A 26,165-nucleotide genomic window follows, 5' to 3' on the forward strand; every position below is an offset into this window, starting at 1 on the left:
TATAAGACAGGTGCCACTATAGGTTCTGAGAATAGAGAACAAAGGACTGGGGAGATTGTTATTTTACAAGGAATGACGAGGGAACACATTTCTGATACTATAACTAACTCATGCAAGAAATGACAGTGATTTGGTCCCAGGAGGGTTATAAAAATAGTCAATATTTACATGTTGCTTACAATGTTCCAGGCAGTATTCTAAACTCTTCCAATTCCATAACAACTCTTTGAGGTAGGTGGTGCCATTAGCCCCATTCTATGTTATTTTTTATTTTTTTTAGAGAGTCTTGCTCTGTCACCTAGGCTGGAGTCAGTGGTATGATCAAAGGTCACTACAGCTTTGTACTCCTGGGCTCAAGCCATCCTCCCACCTCAGCCTCCCGAGTAGCTGGGACTACAGGTGTGCATTACCATGCCCAGATAATTTTTTAATTTTTTGTAAAGACAGGGTCTCACTATATTGCCCAGGTCTCCACCTCTTGGCCTCAAGTGATCCTCCCACCTTGGGCTCCCAAAGTGCCGAGATGACAGGCATGGGCCACCGCCCTTGGCTAATTTTTAAAAATTTTTTGCAGAGATGGAGTCTCACTATGTTGCCCAGGCTTGTCTTGAACTCCTGGCCTCAAGTGACTCTCCCCGCCTTGGCCTCCCAAAGTGCTGGGATACAGTCATGAGCCACCGTGCCTGATGAGCCCCATTTTAAAATGAAGAAACGGAGCACTGAAGAGGCAAAGTAACTTCTCCAAGGTCAGACAATACACGGTGAGGCTCAGAGTGCAAGCTCTTCCCACTCCATGGCAGCGCAGGGGACGAAAGCAGGCGAAGAAGCCAGGACGTGCTGGCAGATGCGAGGTGAAGCTGGAGGGAAAAGGGGCATGGAGCACACCTCCAATCCATTTATTAACTCCCTGCTCTGAAACAGGAACAGACTTTCAAGTGTCACCTGACATTTGAAAAACCTCTTAAGTAAAAGACAATGCCCAACCCAAACAGATACAAAGGAACCTGAGGGAAACAGACAATGCAGGGGCTAAAAAATAATTTAAAAAACCAACTATAATATTCTCAGAAATAACAGGAGACAGTATACTCATGAGAAGAAAGAGGCTATTTAAAAAGTGGGGAGATGAGGCCTCCTGGAAATCAAATGAAATTGAGAAAACTACTTGCACATAGCAGTAGAACACAGACAAAAAGATCAACAGAAGTAAAGTAGAAGCTCATTCCAAAACATCCAACAATCTGCTGATAGAAGCTTTAGATAAAAAGAACAAAGAGAAGGAAGAGAAGATCATTCTTCCCAAAAAGTGTGTGCATATTTACACATACGTGTGTGTGTGTGTATATGTATACAAGAAAATTTTCCAGAACTAAAGCACACAACTTTCAAGATTCAAAGGGCCCACTGTGCATCCATGTTGATGAATGAAATGGATGAAAAGAGACTCATGCCAAGGCACAGCTTTACAACTGGTCAGAATCTAGACACAGAGGAAGTCTTAAAAGCTTCAGACCTCCCAAGAGGCTGGACAGCGGCCGCAGAGACACCACCGCAAGACTGGCATGGGACACAAGGGTTCCAAGACACAACAGCCAAACACATGGAGAGGAGATTTAAGCTCCTGACGAGGCACATGGGATGGATTAATGATGTGTTCATAAAAAACTAACAAAAGTAAAAGAACTGTAATCATCACAAACACTATAGGGTCAGTCGTAAATAATGTTTGCAGCCATAAAAATATAAATAATGAATTATGATTTAATCGAAGTTTCAGTGTGTTGAGAAGAAGGGTGAATGCACATGTGTGTGTGAATATATAAATCCTCGTTGTGCATAGTAGAAACTCAGTATCTGATTAAACCAACAAACAGTGCTACAAGCACATTAGCCCACGATGTGGCTAAAAGAGCTGCAGGGTGTTGCCACTGGGAGCCTGCAGCAGGGATAGGGAGGAATGGGACAGGACAGGGATTCACTATTTTTACGATAAACCCTGAAAAACTATTTAATTTTTAAAAACTATTTACATGCATCATTTGACAAATATAATTTACAAAATAGATCAAGGGGGAAGGAAAAAAAAGAACCAAGGAGATAAGAAACAACATTTAAGGGAGGGGACAAAGAAACACAGCTGATAGCAAACAGGAAAGAGGATGTTTTGGAGGCCACAGGCAGGCACATTACCATGGAAGGCAGAGGAGAAAAGCATGTTTAAATGTGTTATGGAGGCCAGGCATAGTGGCTCAGCCTGTAATCCCAGCACTTTGGAAGGCGAAGTGGGAGGATTACTTGAGGTCAGGAGTTCAAGACCAGCCTGAGCAACATAGCCAGACCCCATCGCTACAAAAAAATAAAAAATAAATTAGCCAGGCATGGTGGCATACACCTGTAGTCCTAACTACTTGGGAGGCTGAGGCAGGAGAACTGCCTGAGTCCAGGAGGTTGAGGCTGCAGGGAGCCATGACTGCACCACAACACTCCAGCCTAGGGGACAGAGTGAGATCCAGTTATACACACACACACATACACACACACACGTAAAGATATTCACTGAAATGTTGTTTATTATATAAGCTGAGAGCAAGGGTCGAGGAGCAGGAGGCAAAGAGGACGTAAGTGAGGGATGCTGCAGCTGCCAGAAAAGGGTGGGAAAAGAGGCATGGGTCACAAAGCTTGTTTTAAAGAGCTGAGAGAAGAGGAGGAGAAAAATGACATTTGTTGAATGTTTCACACGCTTTTTAAAATACCTGCCCGTGACTCTTGAAAGGATATACAAAATATCCGCCAATGAGCATTATTCTTGGGATCTACAGCAGTCGGCGGATTCCTAAAACTGTCCAGGGTTGGAGGAGGGTGAGAACTGGGAAAATGCCTATGGAGTACTATGCTGATTGCCTGGGTGACAAAATTATCTGTACACCAAACCCCCACAACATGCAATTTACCCACGTGACAAACCTGCACATGTACCCCCCGAAACTAAAACAAAAGTTGGAAAGAAAAAAAAAGGAGTCTAGACCTCCACAAAAGCACATAAATCAATGGTGGTGTTTAAAGTATCTTCCATGTTTACAAATGAATGCTTACAAGTTTACATTTTCTAAAAATCAGAAACATTTTTATCACTTTTAATTAAATGGTATAATGTCATCTCATAGGTGGAAACTAAATGGTGGTTCTTACAATTTTTTTTTTTTCCTGAGACAGGGTCTCGACAGAGTCTGTCTGGCTCTGCCGCCCAGGCTGGAGTGCAGTGGTGTGATCACAGCTCACTGCAGCCTCGATCTCCCCGTCTCAAGCAATCCTCCCACCTCAGCCTCTTGAGTAGCTGTAACCACAGGTGCACACCACTATGCCCAGCTAATGTTTTAAAAATGTTTTGTAGCATTGGGGTCTTGCCATGTTGCCCAGGCTGGTCTCAAACTCCTGGCCTCAAGCAATCCAGTCATCTCAGCCTCACAAAGTGCTGGGATTACAGTCGTGAGCCACCATGCCCGGCATAAATTTAAAAACGGTATGAAGGTGAATTTTTTCAGCCTAATTATGGAAGCTAGCACTTTGGTTTCCTAATTTTCTTTTTTCTTTTTTTTTGAGATGGAGTCTGGCTCTGTTGCCAGGCTGGAATGCAGTGGCACAATCTCAGCTCACTGTAACCTCTACCTCCCGGGTTCAAGCGATTCCCCTGCCTCAGCCTCCCAAGTAGCTAGGACTAAAGGTATGCACCACCATGCCCGGCTTTTTTTTTTTTTTTTTTTTTTTTTTTTGTATTTTAGTAGAAACAGGGTTTCACCATGTTGGCCAGGATGGTCTCAATCTCTTAACCTCGTGATCCACCCACCTTGGCCTCCCAAGTGCTGGGATTACAGGCGTGAGCCACCATGCCCCGTTTGGTTTCCTAATTTTCAATATGGAATTTTCTTTAGTACTGCAAGAGTCAACCTTATGATATGTAGTTTAACATTTCACCCCAGTACTTTCAGAGAATAAACAGAAATCAATATCCAGAGAAGCGGCTGAGTTAGTCTCCGTGTGTGCACCTGTGCATCGCACTGCAGAGGTTCTTTAAAGCACAATGTGGTTGACTGGGGTGAACAGGTGGCCTGGACCTTAGGACCCTCACTCTTGACTCAGATCTGCCCCTAACTGGCGGTGAGGGACTGACTTTGCTGATCAACTTCTCTGGGCCTCAGTTCCTTCATCTGTAAAACCGGCATTTCAACTCTAAAATTCTACAGACAAGGATTTATGGTCCCAACATTTTCTAAGTCTACCGAGTGCCTATACAGTTAATATTAGTGATCAGATCTTTATTAAAGTTGATTTTCTTTTCAACACAGAAAACTAAGTTAGGTGACAGATTCCTGGACTGTACTGCTGTGGCAGGCCTCTGGGACTGTGTTCCCAGGGGGCTATTTTGGTAAGTTGGTTATTTTTCAGTGCCTTACCAGCAATCAGTGTCCGGGTGTTGCATTTTAATCACAGTCTGAGGTAAGAGTCAAGTGGGGCTCTGCTCGGTAACCGACAGGCTGGATCCAGGGAAGCAACCGCTGTTGCCTAGATAGGGAACCCTTCTACAGGGGCAAACTGCCAGGTAGGAATGGGGACGGGATATTCTTTCCTCTTGAAAGGGGCACAAGTTTAATTTATTGAGGGTTCTGAGAAGAATCCGCGATGATAAAAATACTCAAAACTTAAATTTAGTGGCTAATCTGAGAGGCCACCAACAGATCACAACACTTTAGTTTTGCAGTAAAAAGCTGAAACTACAAAATTTTATAATTACTAGTTGGTTAAAACAGATATTTTAACGTGCAAAATGATTGCAAACTTTTCCTCCTCTATCTTCTAAGTCCAAGATGTCTTAGAGATTTACTTCCTATAATTAAAGATTGCAATTATACCATGTCAAACTCAAGTCCCTTCTTCAGTCTAGCAAAAACGGGGAAAACGAAGTTTGGGGATGCACTGTGAATATGAGCCTGAAGGGGGAAAAAAGACATGAGCCTTTTAAAATTATAGTAGTTTCACTTTTAAATAGGAGCAGCTCCTCTCTCAAAAATCACTATCATAGATGTTTGCAACTAAATTCTTTTCTCCCACCCAAGGCATACATGTTGCCAAAAAATAGTCTGTACTAGTACAAGAGCCTATGGTGTTCTTCATCAAACCCGACTGATGATTATACAATCACTATAATGTAGCAGCTTCAGAGACAGTTTACTTTTTTAGCTCATCATAAGAAAATTTTGTACAGATCAATCATCCACAGCAAATATATCAAAATATAACAACAAACAACTTTTAAAAAAAGTACCTATCAAAAAATATGAAATAGGCTACAAATCCTAGGCAATACCTAAATAAGTTAGCTTAGAAAAATAAACTTTTTAAAAGCAAGATGCTAACAACATATTATCCTAGCAAAACAAAACCCTCCGCAAGTTACTGTATAGATCATGAATCAGGGGTTCTCATGTTACAGCGCACACATTTATCACCCAGGGAATTAAGAATGTCACGGTTTTATACCTGCTCTCGAAATTTCCCTGCAAGTCACCTGCCACCCTGACTCTAGCTGCAGTGAGCTGAGGCTTGGTGGTCCAAGACTGGCACCAAGATTCTCAGCTCACAGTGCCAGCATCTGACTGTCGGACGACCTGCTGTTTTTCCTGATATTTATACAGGATATTCATAAAATGTAAAGAGGCCATTATTCATACAGACATCTAGAGGAGGAGGTGAAGTTTAAAAAAAAAAAAAAAAAAAAAAACCTTATTTCGAGCTCTAACTGTGTTCTGCCCTGGAGTGCCTGAATTCCTCTGTGGTGATAGCATATGTGCCCACAGGAAGATTCTTCAGAACGATATTTACATGCGGTGCTCAGGATGAGTGAGCTCTTCAGATTTCAGGTATTCGCATTCATTTTAAAATCTCAAGTTTTTAATTAAATGTAATGTTTTCCTTCTTTCCTTGATTCTCACTAGTTACACAAGTCAACAGAATTCCAGTAAATAACTGATATTATTTTCTATGCAGTACAAGATAAAATATGTGTGTTGTAGCAGTGAGGGGACGAGGGGAGAAATAATCAGAAAACTATTATAAATGCAGAGTTCCGGCCCAGCCTTCAGCATTTTGATTCAGTTAGTTTGGGACGCAGAAATCTCTATTTCTATTTCTTTTGAGACAGAGTCTCGCTGTATCACCCAGGCTGGAGTGCAGTGGTGCGATCTCGGCTCACTACAAGCTCCGCCTCCAGGGTTCACGTCATCCTCCTGCCTCAGCCTCTGAGTAGCTGGGACTACAGGCGCCCGCCACCACGCCCAGCTAATTTTTTGTACTTTTACTAGAGACGGCACTTCACCGTGTTAGCCAGGATGGTCTCGATCTCCCGACCTCGTGATCCACCTGCCTCAGCCTCCCAAAGTGCTGGGATTACAGGTGTGAGCCACTGCACCCGGCCTCTATTCCTTTTTCTTTTTTTTTTTTTTTTGAGATGGAGTCTCGCTCTGTCACCCAGGCTGGAGTGCAGTGGCGTGATCTTGGCTCACTGCAACCTCCGCCTCCCAGGTTCAAGTGATTGTCTTGCCTCAGCCTTCCAAGTAGCTGGGACTACAGGTGTCCGCCACCACACCAGGCTAATGTTTTGTATTTTTAGTAGAGATGGGGTTTCACCATATTAGCCAGGATGGTCTCGATCTCCTGACCTCGTGATCCGCCCGCCTCAGCCTCCCAAAGTGTTGGGATTACAGGCATGAGCCACCGTGCCCGGCTGAAATCTGCATTTCTACAGATACCTAGGTGATCTTCATGCACGCCATCCTGTTTTATAAAAACACCCTTGCTTCTTCCTGAAGCATATTCAGTGGCACTGATCCGTCGCTGAGATTTACGTCAAAACAACAAGCACCAGGGCAGAGGGAAGCGTAAAGGTGAAACAAGATGAACCATGAATGAAAATACTGTGGATGCTGGGTGACGGGAACATGAGGGTCCACTATACTACTTCACTCTACTTTTCTGTATGTTTGAAATTTTCCATAATAAAAAGAATTAAAAAAAAGCAAAGCAAAGCTCAGTAAACAGATAAAAGTAAGTTGATAGCCCCATGCTCTTCAAGAGACTTGCCCAGTAGAAATTTCATCTGAACTTTTACCAATTCAAGGAGTTGCCTACAATCCCTTTCAGCAATTCCAACACTGAAAGACCCCCCCAAAATAATCCTCTCTAACTAAATTCTTAAGCCAAAGAAGTTTCGTTCATGTTCTTAGAGATTAAGCTGCTCTTGGAGGAAGTAAACCAAATCTATTTTTCATATATCTATTACTCTAAAAAGAAAAATAAGATTCTGCCAATATCATTATAATGCAGTGAGTACCACAAACACGGTATTTAGAATGTTTATGGTAGTATTTAATAGTTTAAGTGACAGAGAGAAAACATGGACAGAGCTCTTTCAGCTCATCTGTCTCTAAGAGGCCCCAAAGCTGTAGCTGCTCTCTCCTCCCCTCCCCACAACCCCAAAGATTAGGTACAAGAAGCAGAGGATCAAAAATCTATTAAAAATGTCCAGAAGCCCAGAAGCAATGAACAAACCCCACACCCAGATCTTTTTGTTTTTTCTTTTTTTGAGACAGAGTGCAGTGGTCCGATCTCAGCTCACTGCAACTTTCCATCTCCTGGATTCAAGTGATTCTCCTGTCTCAACCTCCCGAGTAGCTGCGATTACAGGCACACACCACCACACCCGGCTAATTTTTGTATTGTTAGTAGAGATGAGGTTTCACCATGTTGGCCAGGCTGGTCTCGATCTCCTGACCTCAAGTGATCTGCCTACCTCGGCCTCCCAAAGTGCTGGGATTACAGGCATGAGCCACCGCACCCGGTCCAGATCTTGGTTTCTCATATCACTCTCCAATCAGAAGAATCAGAGCTCCCTGAAGAAAAGGCTGATTCTAGGACTGGGGCAGAGAATATATAAGATGAAACTGTAGCTTCTTGAAATGCCAGAAAATAAGGAAATGCTTAAAAAAAAAAAATGGGGATATGCCAGCGGGGTACTCAGGAGCTAACGGAAAGAGCTCCCGATGGCCAAAGCTAGTACAACGTTTAAGAACAAATAAACAACACCGTGGAATCAACCCAAAGTATAAAATAAATATCCATGCATCCACACTGACATAAGTAAATGCCTGAATAAAGAAATAAACAGAGGGTCGCTTGGGCCCAGGAGTTCAAGGCTGCAGTGAGCCATGACTGTGCTACTGCACTCCAGTTTGGACTACAGAGCAAGACCTGTCAAGGAAAGGGAAGGGCAAGAGGAAGAAAAAAAAAAGAAGAGAACAGTCAAGTCTCCTAAACAGAAGAATTCCAAAGAATGTCTACAGACACTTCCTTGCAAAGAGGTGGAGCACAGCTTGCCACCCATTAAGAGTTGACCCTGCCCTCATACACCACGGGGAGGGGAGGACACAGCAACTTTACAGAGTGAAAGCCTGACCAACACTACTCAGTCAAGTGACCAAGTAACAAGTCACGTTGTGTGCACATGCCCTTGATGTGATATGATGAGAACGGCACTTCAACTCCGTGATCTTCCTCCCAAAAACCCACACCCCCAGTCTAATCGTGAGAAAAACATCAGACAAATCCCAGTTGAGGGACATTCTACAAAATATCTGACCAGTACTCCTCAAAGACGTCAAGGTCATTCCAAACAAGCAACGGATTGGGGGAGCCCAAGGGGCATAACTACTAAATGTAATGTGGTTTCCTGGAAGAGAAAAAAAAGACACTGGAGAAATATTAAAGAAACTGAATAAAGTGTGGACTCATTTAATAACCTATTAATACTGGTTCCTTAGTTGTGACAAATTTACTACATTAATGTAGGATGTTAACAACAGGGGAGCTGGGAGAAAGATACACAGGAACACTCTGTAATATCTTTGCAATGTTTCTGCAAATCTAAAATTGTTCTAAAAGAGAAAGATTTTAATTAAAAAAAACCAAAGGCTTCATTCCAGATGAAGGTCTGTGGCTGCATGGAAAGTCAAGTCTGCAAGAGAATGAGAGGCTCCAGCTCATACCCTCTCCTTCACACACACACGCACGCACACACACACACATGCACGCATAAAACACACACACATGCACAAACACACACACATGCACACACACACGTGTGCACACACACACACAGGGGTACTGGTTTGGTGAACTTAGTTCTCTAGTATCATCTTCATCATCCTCAGTTACAAATGCTGATGGAACATCTACAACCTGTGAAATACCATCCAAACACCAATCCCAAAAATGTGTGTGCCATCCCAAGGTCCTTGCAAACTAGGTAAAGAGGACTTAAACAATGATGTAGGCCGGGCATGGCGGCTCACACCTATAATCCCAACACTGTGGGAGGCGGAGGCCAAAGGACTGCTTGAGGCCCGTAGTTTAAGACCAGCCTGGGCAACATGGCAACTTCACTTCTGTAGATCATCTCTACAAAAAGTAAAAATTGGCCAAGCATGGTTGCATGCGCCTATAGTCCCAGCTACTCAGGAGCTGAGGTGGGAGGAGTGCTTGAGCCTAGGAGTTCAGGGATGCAGTAAGCCATGACTGTACCTCTGCACTCCAGCCCAGGCAACAGAGCAAGACTTTGTCTCTTAAACAAACAAACAAAAAACCAATGATATGAAGATATGAAATGGTATTTGGTATTTGTTAAGTGCAAGTGGTAGACTGGCATGATGAAACCAAACCTTTCTTTTTTTTTTGAGACAGAGTCTTGCTCTGTCACCAGGCTGGAGCTCAGTGGCGTGATCTCAGCTCACTGCAACCTCCACCTCCCGGGTTCAACCTCAGCCTCCCCTCCCAAGTAGCTGGGACTACAGGTGCACACCACCATGCCCAGCTAATTTTTTAGTAGAGACAGGGTTTCACCATGTTGGCCAGGATGGTCTCAATCTCTTGACCTCGTGATTTGCCTGCCTCGGCCTCCCAAAGTGCTGAGATTACAGGCATGAGCCACCACACCCGGCCTGAAACCAAATCTTTTTTTTTTTTTTTTTTTTTTGAGAGTATCACTCTGTCGCCCAGGCTGGAGTGCAATGGCATGATCTCAGCTCACTGCAACCTCTGCCTCCTGGGTTCAAGCGATTCTCCGGCCTCAGCTTCCCGAGTAGCTGGGGCTGTAGGCGTGTGCCACCACACCCAGCTAATTTTTGTATTTTTAATACAGACGGGGTTTCTCCATGTTGACCAGGCTGGTCTTGAACTCCTGACCTCACGTGATCCACCCACCTTGACCTCCCAACGCGCTGGGATTACAGGCATGAGCCACTGCGCCCAGCCAGTAAATTTTATATTCTTTCCATCCCATGTCATTTACAAATCAAAAATGTGTTAGTGTACCACACATTCTATACCTTAAAAAGGCATGTAAGTTGACCTTTTAAAAGGATGAAATGAAAATAAACGTTAGTTCCAATGTTTCTGTCCGGCACCCCACAAAACACCCTGCTCCACAGATACACACTCTCAACTTCACCAAGGGAAGGAACTCTAACAGCTAGGCCAGGATCAATAACTCAGTAGGGAAGGTGGGTCCACAAAGAGGTTTCAAAAAATTAAAAAGACGACAGCACTTACAGAAGCAGGAGAAGAGCCAATGGCAAATAGTGAGAATATATGGAGAGCCAGAAGATGGGAATTTGCACGTAATATTTTGCAAGCTATAGGCAGATCAAGTTAGCTCTGAAGAAAATGCTGTGGAGGGTGGAGGCAGGAACAACAGATGTGCTGCAGCAGACACCCAGATGCAACGGTCTCCCTTCACCAAACTGGGGCCAGATGCAGGGAGCCAGGGGCTACTTTAGCCACAGCACATGGTCCTGCATACCTAATTTGACCTGATGGTAACTCAAGCCTTTTAAAATACTAAAACTGCCCAGGTGCAGTGGCTCATGCCTGTAATCCCAGCACTTAGGGAGGCTGAGGCAGGAGGATCACTTGCGTCCAGGAGTTTGAGACCAGCCTGGACAATATAGTGAGATCCCATCTCTACAGAAAAAAAATATTTTACATCAGTCAGGCATGGTGGTGTGCACCTGTAGTCCCAGCTATCCGGGAGGCTGAGGTGGGAGGATCGTTTTAGCTCAAGAGGCTGAGACTGCAGTGAGCTATGACTGCACCACTGCATTCCAGCCTGAGTGACAGAGCAAGACCTTGTCCGTGTAAAAAAAAAAAAAAAAAAAAAAAAAAAACAGAAAAAACTTTAAAAAAGCATATAAATGCAAAACCTACCAAATTGTCAAAAATTGAACAGGAGGTTTACCACCACCACCCCCTCCCACCAAAGGCCCAAGTGGGCAGAGGAGTAAAGAGTCACTCTTTTGTGGTTGGGGAAGGAAAAAACAGCAGAGAAAATGAAAGCTACTGATCAATATTGTGGCTGTGGGCACCTGAGACATCTGGCATAAATAGTGCTCACTTTTCCCACCTGAATCACAATACAATAAATGACACTTGGAATCACTGCACTGAGCTAACTACTGCAAAAAAAAAATTAATAATGAGGTTATTTTTCTGATAGGCCTGCTCATTGTGACAAATAATTGTAATGCCAAGGCAGGGCTCTGAATTAGCCACTTGCTGCAATTTTAAAATACATCAATCCAATATTTTGCTCTGCAGACATGCTAATTTTATCAAAGTTCCCCAGGTTTTTTTTTTTGTTTTTTGTTTTTTGTTTTTTTTTTGAGACAGAGTCTCACTCTGTTACCCAGACTGGAGCGCAGTGGCGTGATCTCAGCTCACTGCGGGCTCCGCCTTCCGGGTTCACGCCATTTTCCTGCCTCAGCCTCCCAAGTAGCTGGGATTAGAGGCACCCGCCACCATGCCCGGCTAATTTTTTGTGTTTTTAGTAGAGACGGGGTTTCGCTGTGTTAGCCAGGATGGTCTCGATCTCCTGACCTCGTGATCCCACTGCCTCGGCCTCCCAAAGTGCTGGGATTACAGGCGTGAGCCACCGCGCCCGGCCAGTTCCCCAGTTTTCTACTACAGTATCTTCGTAAGAAGATTCAAAGAAAAGCTAATAATGGAATCTAAAAACCCTAGAGGGAGCAGTCTTTCTAGATCAGAGATGGTTATCCACCATCTCCTCCTAGAATATTCCTTCCCTCATTTTAGTAAATACAAAGTTTTAAAACAGTAATAAAGCACAACTAGTCGACTATAAAAGCACACGATTTTAAATGAGACAGGGCCAGGTGCGGTGGCTCACACCCATAATCCTACCACTTTTGGAGACTGAGGCAGGAGGATCACTTGAGGCCAGGAATTTGAGACCAGCCTAGGCAATACAGTGAGACCCCAACTGTATTAGTCCATTCTCACCATGCTATAAAGAACTGCTCAAGACTGGGTAATTTACAAAGGAAAGAGGTTTAATTGACTCACAGTTCCACATGGCTGGGGAGGCCTCAGGAAACTTATAAACATGGCGGAAGGGGAAGCAAACACGTCCTCCTTCACACAGAAGCAGGAGAAAGAAGTGCCAAGCAAAGGGGGGGAAGTCCCTTATAAAACCATCAGATCTCGTGAGAACTCACTCAATATCACAAGAATGGCTTGGGAGTAACCACCCACATGACTCAACTATCTCCCAACAGGTCCCTCACACGACACATGGGGATAACTGGAACTACAATTCAAGGTAAGAATTGGGTAAGGAAACAGCCAAACCATATCACCATCTCTACAAAAAAACTAAAGTGGGCATGGTGGCACACACCTGTAGTCACGCATCTACAGGTAAGTGTGTGTAGTAGGCACACACCTACTCAGGAGGCTGAGGTGGGAGGACTGCTTGAGCCTGGAAGTTTGAGGCTACAGTTTGAGCTATGATCGCGCCACTGCACTCCAGCCTGGGTGACAGAGCAAGACTCTGTTTTTCCCTGAAGTCTCTTTCTCCTGTTCTGCAGGAGGGAGTTGAGGCTGTGCTACCTCTGTTCTCATCTCACCAGCAAAAACTCCACAATTGTTTTGTCTCTTCTTTTTTCTACATTCTCATCAAAGACCTCTTCTCGCTTCCCTCACCCTTGTAGTGGGCCTAGATTTGGGAGTTCACAAAGAATCAGGATCACGATCATAATTACAATCCCAGCTGGCCTTGCGTGTCCTAACCAAGGACTAAGCACTGTATCTACCTCACACCAGCAATGTCCCACAGAACCTTTCTCCATAACGGGAAGTTCTCTTCTGTGCTGTCCAATGCCATAGCCACCAGCCACCTGTAGTTATCAAGCCCTTAACATATGGCCAGTGCCACTGAAGAACGGAAGCTCTCGTTCTAAAACATTTACATCTGAGCAGCCACAGGGAGCTAGTGGCTACTGTACTAGATGGCACAGGTTTGGACCCTCACAAGACTGCAACTATTCTCCCCATTTTACAGATAAACAAACCAAGTCTTGCCTGGTACAGTGACTTATGCCTATAACCCCAGCACTTTGGGAGGCTGAAATGGGAGGATCTCTTGAGGCCAGAAGTTGGAGGTTGCAGTGAGCTATGATGGCACCACTGCACTCTAGCCTGGGCAGCAGAGCAAGGTCTTGTCTCTTAAAAAAAAAGAAAAATGAGAGGGAGAAAGAAAAATGTCAGTCACATTCATCTCTCCAGCTTCTAAGAGGAAGCATCAGCTCTGGGCTTGCTCTACTATAGCCTGGGTTAATCAGGGATGCCTCATGACAATACACAATTATGTTTAAGATAAAGAAAAACTTTCAAGCGCTCATGAGTCTTTTAAATAAATTAAAACCAGCAACTGTTCACATGCAAGAGCTTTAGTCATCTTCCAGTTTAAAAACAGGTTTATTACATAAAAGCAGACTAACCCAGATCATCCTAAAAATTTCCAGCATAGTTCTCCAACACTACGAATTTCAAGTAGTAACAATACCAGCTTAGACTTAAATAAACCAGATTTCTCTCTAAAGTATCTCCATCCACCATAAAAAAGTTATTTTGAGCAACAAAGATTTTTTAAATCCAGTAAATTCTAGACATGCCATGTTAAGCAGCCACCACTTTGAGCTCCTGCTTTGAAGCCTTACCACCTACCATTAGTCAATTTGATGATAACCAAATTTACAAAGAAATCTGAAACAAAGAAGCAATTCAGTGTGAGAGAGCACACCACTGTGATCCCTCACATCCCTTTGGGTAAATATTATCACCACCACCCTTTTTAATGACGGAGTTCTAAGCCCAGAGGTTGAGTAACTAACCCAGGGTCCTTCAGCTATTCCAGTGGCAGCCAAGGCTTCACACCCAGATCTCACTACAAAGCCCAAGTTCTTCCTACAACACTGTGTTCCAACTAGGATTGGTTGATGAATTTTACCCTCAAACGAAAAAGTTGGATTATTTCTGTATGTCCATTTACAAGAACTTTTTTGAGGACTCATTTGTTTACTGTTTCAGAACACTGGACGTCCCTTATTTACACGACAGTGTCTTTTTAAAATTATATCTACAGCGGTTATCTAAGTGACACAATACACAGGGGCCAGAGAGGGCCCAAGGACTCTACATTTTTCAGAGTATTTGCAGGAACACTCAGCACACTGATTATCATCAAAACTGTAACGATTTGGTAACTTCAGTGCTAATCAGCTACAAAACTGTTGGACAGACTTCCTATTACTGTTTAAATGAGCATATTTAGTCAACCCCAAAATATCACCAAGTAAAAGTAATTACAGCAATCCCAACCAAAGTCAAATTTCAAGACTTACAGCTATAAATCTTAAAATAATTTGCATAGAAAGCCTGTTGAAAATAATTTTCTCAGAGGCTGCTAAACACAGTAATTCATACTTTAGAAAGTATTTCCTTTACTTTAAAAATCTTTTTCAAGATACAAGTCTGTTTGTTTAATCTAAAACGAGAGGCTCGGTTTCACAAGCTGCCATTTAATCAGTAGCTGAGTCCCACTGGCTTCACGGGTTTCCGTGAGGTCCTTTATTTGGAGCTGCTAAAAGCTTCCTCTGTACTCTGTGACCTAATATGCTGCAGAACAATAGAACTGGGTTTCCCTGTCTCCCCACTATCCTAATATTAATAAGAAAGTGTGAGCTTAGAGAAATTCGTTCACATATACAAGATCTTTCTTTACTTGTAGTCCCCGTTTATGATGTGAATCTTGAGAATCTTGGAAAAGGCACGTCCATGTTTTCTAAGAGAAGAATGATCTGATAACTATGATCTGGGGAAAAGAACTGAACTGTAATCTTAGTTTGGCAATTTCACTGGGTGTGAAAACAGTGAACTTTCTCCCTTTACATAAAAGCTTCCTAGAGAGGACCAGCAAGTCTTAGTCTACGTAACCAACAAGGGCTCTTGCAGAAACACAGATTCCTAGGAAAAGAGGCTCCCAGACAGGGCGGGGGTGGGGGCATAAGGGCATCCCAGCCCAAAGAAAAGGCCCAAAATAAAGTTCACCCAAGAAATGCCTTCTTGCCTGATGGGCAAGTACAATCCATATATTTACATAGCTTTATTATGACTGAATGAGAAAATACCTTTTTCAACTTCTGAGCCTAGCAATGAATCCAGATGATGAAGACACCATAGATAAATGATCTTCAGTTTAAAAGCTGATTTTCAGTTAACTGCGTAATTTCTCTAAGGCACCATTAAGCTAGATAGACTGATCAGGCCTCAAGTAGAAAGAACAAGAAGCAAGTGAAAGACCTATAAAATAGGTCTATACTTATTTGAAAGTGTCTAGCTCTATCTTCATAAGGAGTACAGGTTCCTGGATCAGCAGAAGCTTTAGTTCTGTTTTCGGCGTGTAACTGCTCTTTTATCTACCATACATGGTCAAGTGGGATTCCTCTTTTTTAACCAGCGAGCTCACTAGTCAGGATTAGCTCCAAGGTTTTTTTAAAATCTTGATCAAGAACACACCTCAGTTAAAGATCAATAAACTCTTTTGGATGGAGAGACAAGGCCCTGAATCTACGACTGATTGTGCATTTTTCTTTCTTTATTTCTTTTTTTTTTTTGAGACGGAGTCTCACTCTGTTGCCCAGGCTAGAGGGCAGTGGTGCGATCTCGGCTCACTGTAAGCTCCGCTCCCTGGGTGCAAGCAATTTTACTGCCTCAGCCTCCCAAATAGTTGGGATTACAGGCTCCTGCCACCACGCCTGGCTAATTTTTGTAAAAAGTAGAGAGGGAGTTTCACCATGTTGGTCAGGCTGGTCCCGAACTCCTGACTTCAAGCAATCCACCCACCTCGGCCTCCCAAAGTGCTAGGATTACAGGCGTGATCCACTGCGCCCAGTCTGACTGTGCATCTTTTCCACAGACTTTAACCCTAGGTACCCACTATTCATATGCAACACATCAAAACATATACACCTATCCTACAAAGATCAGAATACGAAAGGAAAATTCGTAGCAAAAGTTGCTACATATTACCAAATATTTCCTTACGCTTTATCTATGTCAAGATTTGATACCTTTATTTACAGATTAACTTTTCTGATTGCTTTGTTCTACAACACCCCAACAATACTCGGTTTTTTATAATTCATGACACCATAGAATTGTAAAAGAATGGAATAAAAACCATGTAAGAAGTGTACAGGCGGCCAGGCTCACGCCTGTAATCCCAGCACTTTGGGAGGCCAAGGCAGGTGAATCACGAGGTCAGGAGTTCAAGACCATCCTGGCCAAGATAGTGAAACCCCGTATCTACTAAAAATACAAAACTTAGCCAGGCGTAGTGGCAGGGGCCTGTAGTCCCAGCTACACGGGAGGCTGAGGCAGAGAACTGCTTGAACCCAGGAGGTTGAGGTTGCAGTCAGTCAAGATCGTGCGGATGCACTCCAGCCTGGGCGACAGAGCAAGACTCCATCTCAAAAAAAAAACAAAAACAAAAGCAAAAGTGTACCGGAAGACATAGGTTCCCACAAAGAATCGATATTTCAAAATATAAAAAATCCAATTAAGCGTAAAGTCATCTGGAAACTTCTCTTGAATCCCCATCACATACTCTTTACCTACAACCCTATACTAGTGCTAATTTTCAGTATCTTTAAATATCAACATTATCATCCTTCCACATAATCTTTCATTATTTCCCAGGTATCTTCTGTGACTCTTTTTTTTTTTTGAGACGGAGTCTCGCTGTGTCTCCCAGGCTGGAGTGCAGTGGCGTGATCTCGGCTCACTGCAAGCTCCGCCTCCCGGGTTCACGCCATTCTCCCGCCTCAGCCTCCCAAGTAGCTGAGACTACAGGCGCCCGCCACCACGCCCGGCTAGTTTTTTGTATTTTTAGTAGAGACGGGGTTTCACCATGTTAGCCAGGATAGTCTCGATCTCCTGACCTCGTGATCCACCCGCCTCGGCCTCCCAAAGTGCTGGGATTACAGGCTTGAGCCACCGCGCCCGGCCCCTTCTGTGACTCTTACCGGTGTTGCCTATACACATCTGATAACATTCACTCTTCTTATCTATCAGACCAGAAAACGGAATTCACCTCACAAGTATTTGATCTAAGGCAGTGACAGAAATTTAGTGCTACATTATACGGTACAATGAGGACATTTAACGTTCAACTAAAGGGCACTCAATGACAGCTACCCTGATGTAGCTCTGGAAGCAATTACATGTAGCTTTCATCGCAGATTTGTTTGAAAAATATGTCTTTACTGGAGACAGTACATCCACATTCTACCCAATTAACATTATTCCAAAATAACTCTTGACCTCAAGAGTATTCCGAAACAGTTATAAGACTTGAAATGAAATGGGAAAAAAAATCATACAACTAGAGGTATCTAAGACCTGGGTTTGGGGCTCTGCCTACAATGAAGCTGTGTCACCTTGGGTAGGTCATCTGACCCAACACCCCCAGTATTTCCTACTACATAACGAAGAAATTAGTCTAAATTTTCTTTAAGGTCTCTTCTAACTCTAATATTCTACGAATGTATGAAAGTTCAATCTTTCCCCATTTCAAAGATAATGGCGGCAGGCAATAATGCCAAGTTAGCCTACATTTTTTTTTTTTTCCTTTTTAGAAAAATGACACAACTTTGGATGTCTTCTTGGGTTGAAGTTTTATTTAGGAAAATAAACCCCAAATAAAAACGATGTTGAGAAAATGCGGGGGGGGGGGGGGGCGGGGGGAAGAAAATCATACACTGACGTTAGCTAAAATAGAAACTTCCATCACCCTTAAGCCAGTTTGTCAATAGTTATTCAACGCCTGCTACTCTAATCACTGGCTTCCTAAAATAGAAATATTTATGGTTGTTTCCTTCTCATCCCCGGAGATACATTCCGAATAAAAAGCACAGAGTCTAAAATCAATTTACAACTTCAGAATAAGTTGCAAGGAGCGAAACAAACTCCGCACAGCTCGCCAAGTTATTTGCATTTAAGTGCGATTAGGGCTAAGAAACGGTTCTTATTATGAGATGCGAGAAAAACGCACAAGAGGCAGGTGACATCTGGAAAGGGAAGCTGAACTGCCAGGAAGCGATATAAGCTGAGAACCTTAAGGCAACAGGTCCAGGGCCGGTACCGCAGCCTATCCCGGGAGGGGTCGGTGGCTGCCACCTCGCCCGCCGCCCTCCCCAGCCCCAACGACGTTGTCTCGCCCCCGCCCCCCCATCCCACGCCCCTGCGGCAGAAATCTCCCTAATCACTCACCTCCCTGGGATTCCGGCCCCGGGCAGGCCCTCCGATCCCTCGGCGCCGAGGCCAGCCCGGCCCTGCCGTCCCCTCCCCCTCACGCCGAGGACCCCGCAGCCCTGTTCCCGCAGCCCCGTCCCCACGGCGGGCCCGCTCACCTGCACCTGTTTGCGGAAGTGGCGCGGCCCCGGCACTGCCAGCGAACAGGAGGACCAGCAGCAGCAACAGCCGCCGCCGCAACGCCGGCGGCCCCGGCATCTCGCCCACGGCGCGGCTCCGGGGCCGGCTCTCTAGTCGCCTTCCGTCCGTCCGTCCGTCCGTTCGCCCGTCAGTCGGTCCTGCCTCCCTCCGCTGCCTCAGCGGCACCCGCGCCGGCTGCTCCTGAGCACGCGTTGCTTCTGCCAAACCTCGGTCCGGATCCCGGTCCGCACCTGCCGCTCCAGTTGCAGAAACACCATCCTTCCCGCCTGCGCCGCCGCCGCCGCCTCTCAACAGCAGCAACGGCAGCAGCCCTGCGGAGCGGCGGGCCCGGGCAGCCGCGCTCCCGCCGCCATGATGGGCTGCGTCATGTGACGTAGCGCGGGGGCGGGACGTCGAGATGGACAGGGCGGCCAGCCACTCGTCAGTCCACACCGGCCCAGGAGGCCCCGCCCATCATCCTGAAGGAGTGAGCGGTGGCGGCCGGTGCGCCCCCTGCAGACGGAAGAGTGCGTGGGCAGCAGGTAACACCAACAATTATTTTAAATTGAAAAATACAGGAAAATGTAAAGAAAACCATGACAATCATCCTGATATTTTTTTCTAAGTGTTTTATAACATGCAAAAATAGGCCTGTCTTCTGCCTTTTTTTTTTTTTACTTGTCAGAGCTGTTTTAGGCTCTTCTCCTTAAGTTGACCTACACATCCTCTCAGCCATCCAACAGCTTTGGGCTTTTCACTTGAATTGATCAAGAAGAGAATGCCTCTCCCAGCGTCACCCACTGACTCACCTCCTGAGCTCAAGCTGTTGCCTCTTGTCCACCTGGCACACACTCTTCCTTTCATCTGTCGAGACTCAACTGACATATGACTTCATCCATGACTCTCTAGGAGAAATGACTGTCATCTCCTTAATGGCCCGCCCTGGCCCTGTATGGACTGCTATCCCAGCTGCTGTGTCCTATTGACCCGTGGTTGTAAGCTCCCTGATTCAGCTGGGGGGAAATCCCTGGTGCAGGACCTGGGTTGGAGCAGGTGTTCTCTAAAGCAATGGTGCATAGTCCTGGTCCCAGGTACCAGGGCAGAGCAGCTCCCAGGGGTGGCCTTCTCCCCACCAACAGTTGAGGTGAGAACACAGTCCTGCAGAGAGGATAGAGAAAGCACTCTCCAAACACAAGTAATATAGTGGTCAGAGACATGGGGGTTGGGAAAATGCCAAGCTTTTCTGGAGAGGCGCTGTGGTTCAGTGTGTGCATGAGAGGAGCTGATTTCAATCTTATCAGATGGGACTTTGCCACCTGGCAACAGGGTAACCTCCCCAATTCTCCGAACTCCCCAAATGTCCATCCTAAATGACAGCTGTCGGTGATGTTAACACAGCACTGGACACACAGATGATGCCCAGGGAATATTTGTTGGATGATTGAAGCAAGCCAATAAATATCTAATAAGACAAACAGCTGGAACGAGAAACATTGAATTTAAAAGTCCACGGCTTGGCCGGGCATGGTGGCTCACGCCTGTAATCTCAGCACTTTGGGAGGCCGAGGTGGGTGAATCACTTAAGGCCAGGAGTTCGAGACCAGCCTGACCAACATGGTTAAACTCCGTCTCTACTAAAAATACAAAAAATATTAGCCAGGCATGGTGGCGTGCACCTGTAATCCCAGCTGCTTGGGAGGCTGAGGCAGGAGAATTGCTCGAACCCAGGAGGTGGAGGTTGCAGTGACCTGAGATCACACTACTGTACTCCAGCCTGGGCAACACAGCAAGACTCTGTCTTAAAAAAAATAGTTCACGGCTTTCTGCTGATTCTTTGTGGAATCAATAAGGAAGGCAAAGGTCTAGGAAAGAGACACAACCACCCTGTTGTACTCCTACTTCTTTTTCTTTTTCTTTTTTTTTTTTTTTTGAGACAGAGTCTCGCTCTGTCACCAGGTTAGAATGCAGTGGTGTGATCTCAGCTCACTGCAACCTCTGCCTCCTGGGTTCAAGCGATTCTCCTGCCTCAGCCTCCAGAGCAACTGGGACTACAGGCACCCACCACCATGCCCAGCTAATTTTTGTATTTTTAGTAGAGACGGAATTTCACCATGTTGGCCAGGATGGTCTTGATCTCTTGACCTCGTGATCCGCCCACTTCGGCCTCCCAGAGTGCTGGGATTACAGGCATGAGCCACCGCACCCGGCCTATACTTCTACTTCTATCAGGAAGCTTCTCCCTTTGAGTTCAAAGAAGCCAGGGACACCCACACGTGTGTACTGTGAGGAGACTTGTGGCTGCCTGCCGCAGTGCTGGCCTAAGGAAGGCCTTGCCTGATAATCCTGGGAGTGGTTATTTACAACTAAAGTGCACTCCAACAGCACGTCGGACCACAATCCCAAAGTAGATTTTGCTATTATTTGAGCAAGCCCAAAAGTTAAAAAAAACACACACACACACACACACAAAACTTCTTTGCCTCTTTCACAGAACAGGGGTTATAGTACACATCCCACAGAGGATGTCTAAAGGCAGCCTTTGCCCCACCACCCACCTCACCATCTATGCCTTTATCCAATACTTGAAGACTTCCAGTTAAAGATGTTATTAAACAAACAAAAACCTGTTGGCTTGTTTAGTTTCACCTAGAAGTCAGAAAACAGCCTTTAGTGCCTGCCGCCACGCCCGGCTAATTTTTTTTTTTTTTTTGTATTTTTAGTAGTGACGCAGTTTCATCATGTTAGCCAGGATGATCTCGATCTCCTGACCTTGTGATCCGCCCGCCTCGGCCTCCCAAAGTGCTGGGATTACAGGTGCGAGCCACCGCGCCCGACCACTTTTTTTTTCTTTTTTGAAACAGTGTCGCTCTGTCACCCAGGCTGGAGTGCAGTGGTATAATCTTGGCTTACTGCAACCTCTGCCTCACAGGCTCAAGTGGTTTTCCCACCTCCGCCTCCTGAGTAGCTGGGGTTATAGGCGCCCGCCAACACACCTGGCTAATTTTTGTATTTTTAGGAGAGACGGGGTTTCACCATGTTGACCAGGCTGGTCTCGAACTTCTGACCTCAAGTGATCTGCCCACTTCGGCTTCTCAAAGTGTTGAGATTACAGGCATGAGCCACCACGCCCAGCCCTTTACAGCCATTCTTGCAAGGGCCCAGCCTCTTTCAAGTTTTCCTTCATGCCAAGCCATCACTTGGAAGACCCTTCTGCCAGTGTCTGTCCTGCCAACAAGCTCTGGTTGAGGCCTGGATGCTGAAGGATGTGGAGTCAGCTTAGTATTGGACGAGCACTTCTGGAGCTCTGGCACCTAGCAGATACTCTAAAGGTTCACAGAGCTCAGCTGGATCAAATGGGGCACCCAGGAGGCCCTGTTGGTGGGGTCCTGGAGCTGCTGGTGCCCACTCATGAAAGCCAATTGTTCAATGTTCAGGAATTTTGCACACTGGTTGTTCAACACAGCCATTGTTAAAATTTAAGTTATAGGCAGTGGCTTACGCCTGTAATCCCAGCACTTTGGGAGGCCTAGATGGGTGGATCCCTTGAAGTCAGGAGTTCAAGGCCAGCCAGGCCAAAATGGTGAAACCCCATTTCTACTAAGAATACAAAAATTAGCCGGGCATGGTGGCAGACTCCTGTAATCCCAGCTACTCAGGAGGCAGAGGCAGGAGAATCACTTGAACCCGGGAGGCGGAGGTTGCAGTGAGCTGAGATCACGCCGTTGCACTCTAGCCTGGACAACAGAGTGAGACTCCATCTCAAAAATAAATAAATAAATAAATTATGTAAATGCATAATTAAATTATATTAAAAACAAAGGTCATGAGGGAAGCATTTTGATATGATTTGGATTTGTGTCCCCACCCAGACTCATGTGTGGAGATGTAATCCCCAGTGTTGGAGGTGGGGCCTGGTAGGAGGTGATCAGATCATGGGAGAGGTTTCTCATGAATGGTTCAGCACCATCCTCTTGGCGCCATTCTTGTGATGGTGAGTGAGCTTTGACGAGATCTAGTTGTTTAAAAAGTGTGTAGCACCTCCTCCCTCTCTCTCTCTCTCTCGCTACTGCTCCCACCATGTGAGATGCCTCGCTCCCCCTTTGCCTACTGCTATCATAGTAAGTTTTCTGAAGCAAGCCAAGCGGATTCCAGCATCATGCTTCCTGTACAACTTGCAGAATCATATGCCAATTAAACCTCCTTTCTTTATACATTACCCAATCTTGGGTATTTCCTTATAGCAATGCAAGAATGGACTGATAGTTGAAGAATGGAAGGCAAGAAGAACCCTGGCAAAATTGTCCACATAAACTTCTTCAGAACTCTAGGAATTTGCCAAAGGTTTGCAATATCATGAGTCAATTTGTTAAAGAAAAATGGCTGAGGCCAGGTGTGGTGGCTCACACCTGTAATACCAACACTTTGGGAGGCCGAGGTCGGAGGATCACCTGAGCCTGGGAGTTTGAGATCAGCCTGGGCAACAGAGTGAGACCACCATCTCTACTAAAAATAAATAATTAGCCAGGCACAGTGGCACATGCCTGTAGTCCCAGCACTTTGGCAGGCTCAGGTGGGAGGATTGCTTGAGCCCAGAAATTTGAGGCTGCATAAACTGTGATTGCACCACTGCACTCCAGCCTGTGCTACATAGTGAAACCCTGTTCCTTAAGAAAAGAAAAACGGCCAAATCTCATAAGAACAATGAGCTTCCTGGAATTTTTACTTGCCCTATTTCCATTCTTCTCTCCCCACCTCTGTGATAGCCTTGAAAACCAGCAGCTTCACGACCATGGGAACTGTGGAAATAAGCAGCCTAGCAGCTACCAGATGGGGCAGAATAGGTTTGGCGCACCCCCAAAACCTGTATCCCCAAAGAACTGTGACTATCTGAGCTGTCTGGCCGCTTCCTGGAAAGGCACTATTTTCAGGGCTTTTCTTCATTTTATATGACTCAGAAATGCCTCAGTGCAAACAGTCCTATCCTGTTTGTTGAAAATAATCAGTGACAACTGTTTAACATTGCAATTGCCTGAGCCAGTGATACCAGTTGGCTGATGAGAAACTTAAAACTCTAGGGAATAATATGTCAGTGGGAGCTTTGAAAAGATCCACCATATTCTTGGAAATCTAGAAAGCCATGTGCATGTACAAGGCTATGAACGTGGCTAAGAAATACATGAGAAGGCCCTCGTTTCTCATTCCTTGCTGATCATGAGGCTGTGCAAGCAGAAAGTGAGGACTGGGGGAGAATTTTAAACTGCCAGAGCATCAAATGCATGCTCCAACACACAGAGACGCTTAGCAAAACCAGGGAGACATATTGGCTCAAAGAATTTAAGAAGGACAGGTGCAGTGGCACACGCCTGTAATCCCAGCACTTTGGGAGGCTGAGATGGGCAGACCACCAGAGCTCAGGAGTTTGAGACCAGCCTGTCCAACATGGTCAAAACCCATCTCTACTAAAAATATAAATATTAGCTGGGCATGGTGGCACGCACCTATAATCCCAGCTACTCGGGAGGCTGAGGCAGGAAAATCACTTGGACCCAGGAGGCGGAGGTTGCAGTGAGCCAAGATCACACCATTGCAATGCAGCCTGGGCAACGAGGGCAAAACTCTATATCAAAAAAAAAAAAAAAAGAATTTAAGGAAATCTCTGTAGTCATTAGCTGACCACTAAGCTAACGAAACAGAGACTTTGGTGGCCATTCACAAATTTTTCAAAATACAGAATTAGACCAGGAAAGCCCCTTTAAAAATGAATGATGGCAGCAGCAGCAATAACAAACAGCAACAACAATGCAAACCCTGGGGAAGGGGAATATCAGGGAAAACTGATTTCCAGAGTTACCACATTATGCAATTTTAAATGTCCAGTTTTCAAAACATGGTTACAAGACAGAAAAAGAAACAAGAAAACATGCTTCATACACAGGATGAAAAATTAGACAACAGAAACTTTTCCTGAGGATTCTGCATTAGTCCATTTTCATGCTGCTCATAAAGAGATACCCACGGAGACTGGGCAATTTACAAAAGAAAGAGATTTAATGGCCTGGCGCAGTGGTCATGCCTGTAATCCCAGCACTTTGGGAGGCTGAGGCGGGCAGATCATGAGGTCAGGAGATCAAGGAGACCATCCTGGCTAACACAGTGAAACCCCATATCTACTAAAATGACAAAACCAAAATTAAGCAGGCGTGGTGGCAGGCGCCTGTAGTCCCAGATACTCAGGAGGCTGAGATGAGAGAATGGCGTGAACCCAAGAGGTAGAGCTTGCAGTGAACCAAGATGGCGCCACTGCACTCCAGCCTGGGCAACAGAGCAAGACTCTGTCTCAAAAAGAAAAAAAAAGAAAAGAAAAGAAAGAAAGAGATTTAATTGGACTTACGGTTCCATGTGGCTGGGGAAGCCTCACAATCATGGCAAAAGGCAAAGAGGAGCAAATCCTATCTTACATGGATGGCTGCAGGCAAAGAGGGAATGAGGAAGACACAAAAGCGGAACCACCCCAATAAAACCATCAGATCTTGTGAGACTTATTCACTACCACAAGAACAGTATGGGGGAAACTGCCCCCATGATTCAATTATCCTCCACCAGGTCCCTCCCACAACACATGGGAAGTACAATTCAAGATGAGATTTCAGTGGGGACACAAAGCCAAACCATATCAGATGCTGAGAAGTTGGACTTAATAGACAAAGACTTTAAATTATAATTATTATAATTAAATAATAATTATTTTTATAAATATGTCTAAAGAATTAAAGGTTGAAAAACAATAAAGAAGACCTCAATAAATGGAAAGACATCCCATGTTTCTGGATCAAAAGACAATATTGTTAAGGCAATACTCTCCAAATTGATCTATAGAGCTAATGTGTTTCCCATCCATTCCATCTGGATTCTTTTCAGAAATTGAGAAGCTGATCCTAAGATTCATATGGAAATGAAAGGGCCCCAGAATAGTCAAAACAATCTTGGGCAGGGTTCAGGAGACAAAGTTGGAGGATTCACATTTTCTGACTTCAAAATATATTCCAAAACTATAGTAATCAAAACAGTGTGGCACTGGCATATATACATCAAAGCAATAGAATTATAAGTCTACAAATAAATCTCAAGATTGACAGTCAATTGATTTTCAACCAGGGTGTAGGACAATTCAATGGAAAAGCATAGTTTCTTACAAAATGCTGTGAGAACAGTGGATATCCACATGCTAAGGAATGATGATGATAGGCTCCTATCTAACATCATGTACACAA

The 26,165-nt window shown here is 44.9% G+C and overlaps 1 protein-coding gene across 2 annotated transcripts in view; it reads right to left on the reverse strand.

The window, feature by feature from the left end:
* LOC105497830 (lemur tyrosine kinase 2) overlaps positions 1 to 19,289 on the reverse strand; it is a 109,876-nt gene extending 90,587 nt beyond the window's left edge. The window contains exon 1 of one of the 2 annotated variants that reach the window (XM_011769253.2): positions 18,873 to 19,289. In XM_011769253.2, the coding sequence (XP_011767555.2) occupies positions 18,873 to 18,972 (100 nt within the window). In that variant the 5' untranslated portion in view covers positions 18,973 to 19,289. The remainder of the gene's footprint in view (positions 1 to 18,872) is intronic. The other variant, XM_011769264.2, reaches the window with a different exon arrangement.
* Positions 19,290 to 26,165: the final 6,876 nt, after the last annotated feature.

This window comes from Macaca nemestrina, chromosome 4 (assembly GCF_043159975.1).
Source record: "Macaca nemestrina isolate mMacNem1 chromosome 4, mMacNem.hap1, whole genome shotgun sequence".
Classification (NCBI taxonomy): domain Eukaryota; kingdom Metazoa; phylum Chordata; class Mammalia; order Primates; family Cercopithecidae; genus Macaca; species Macaca nemestrina.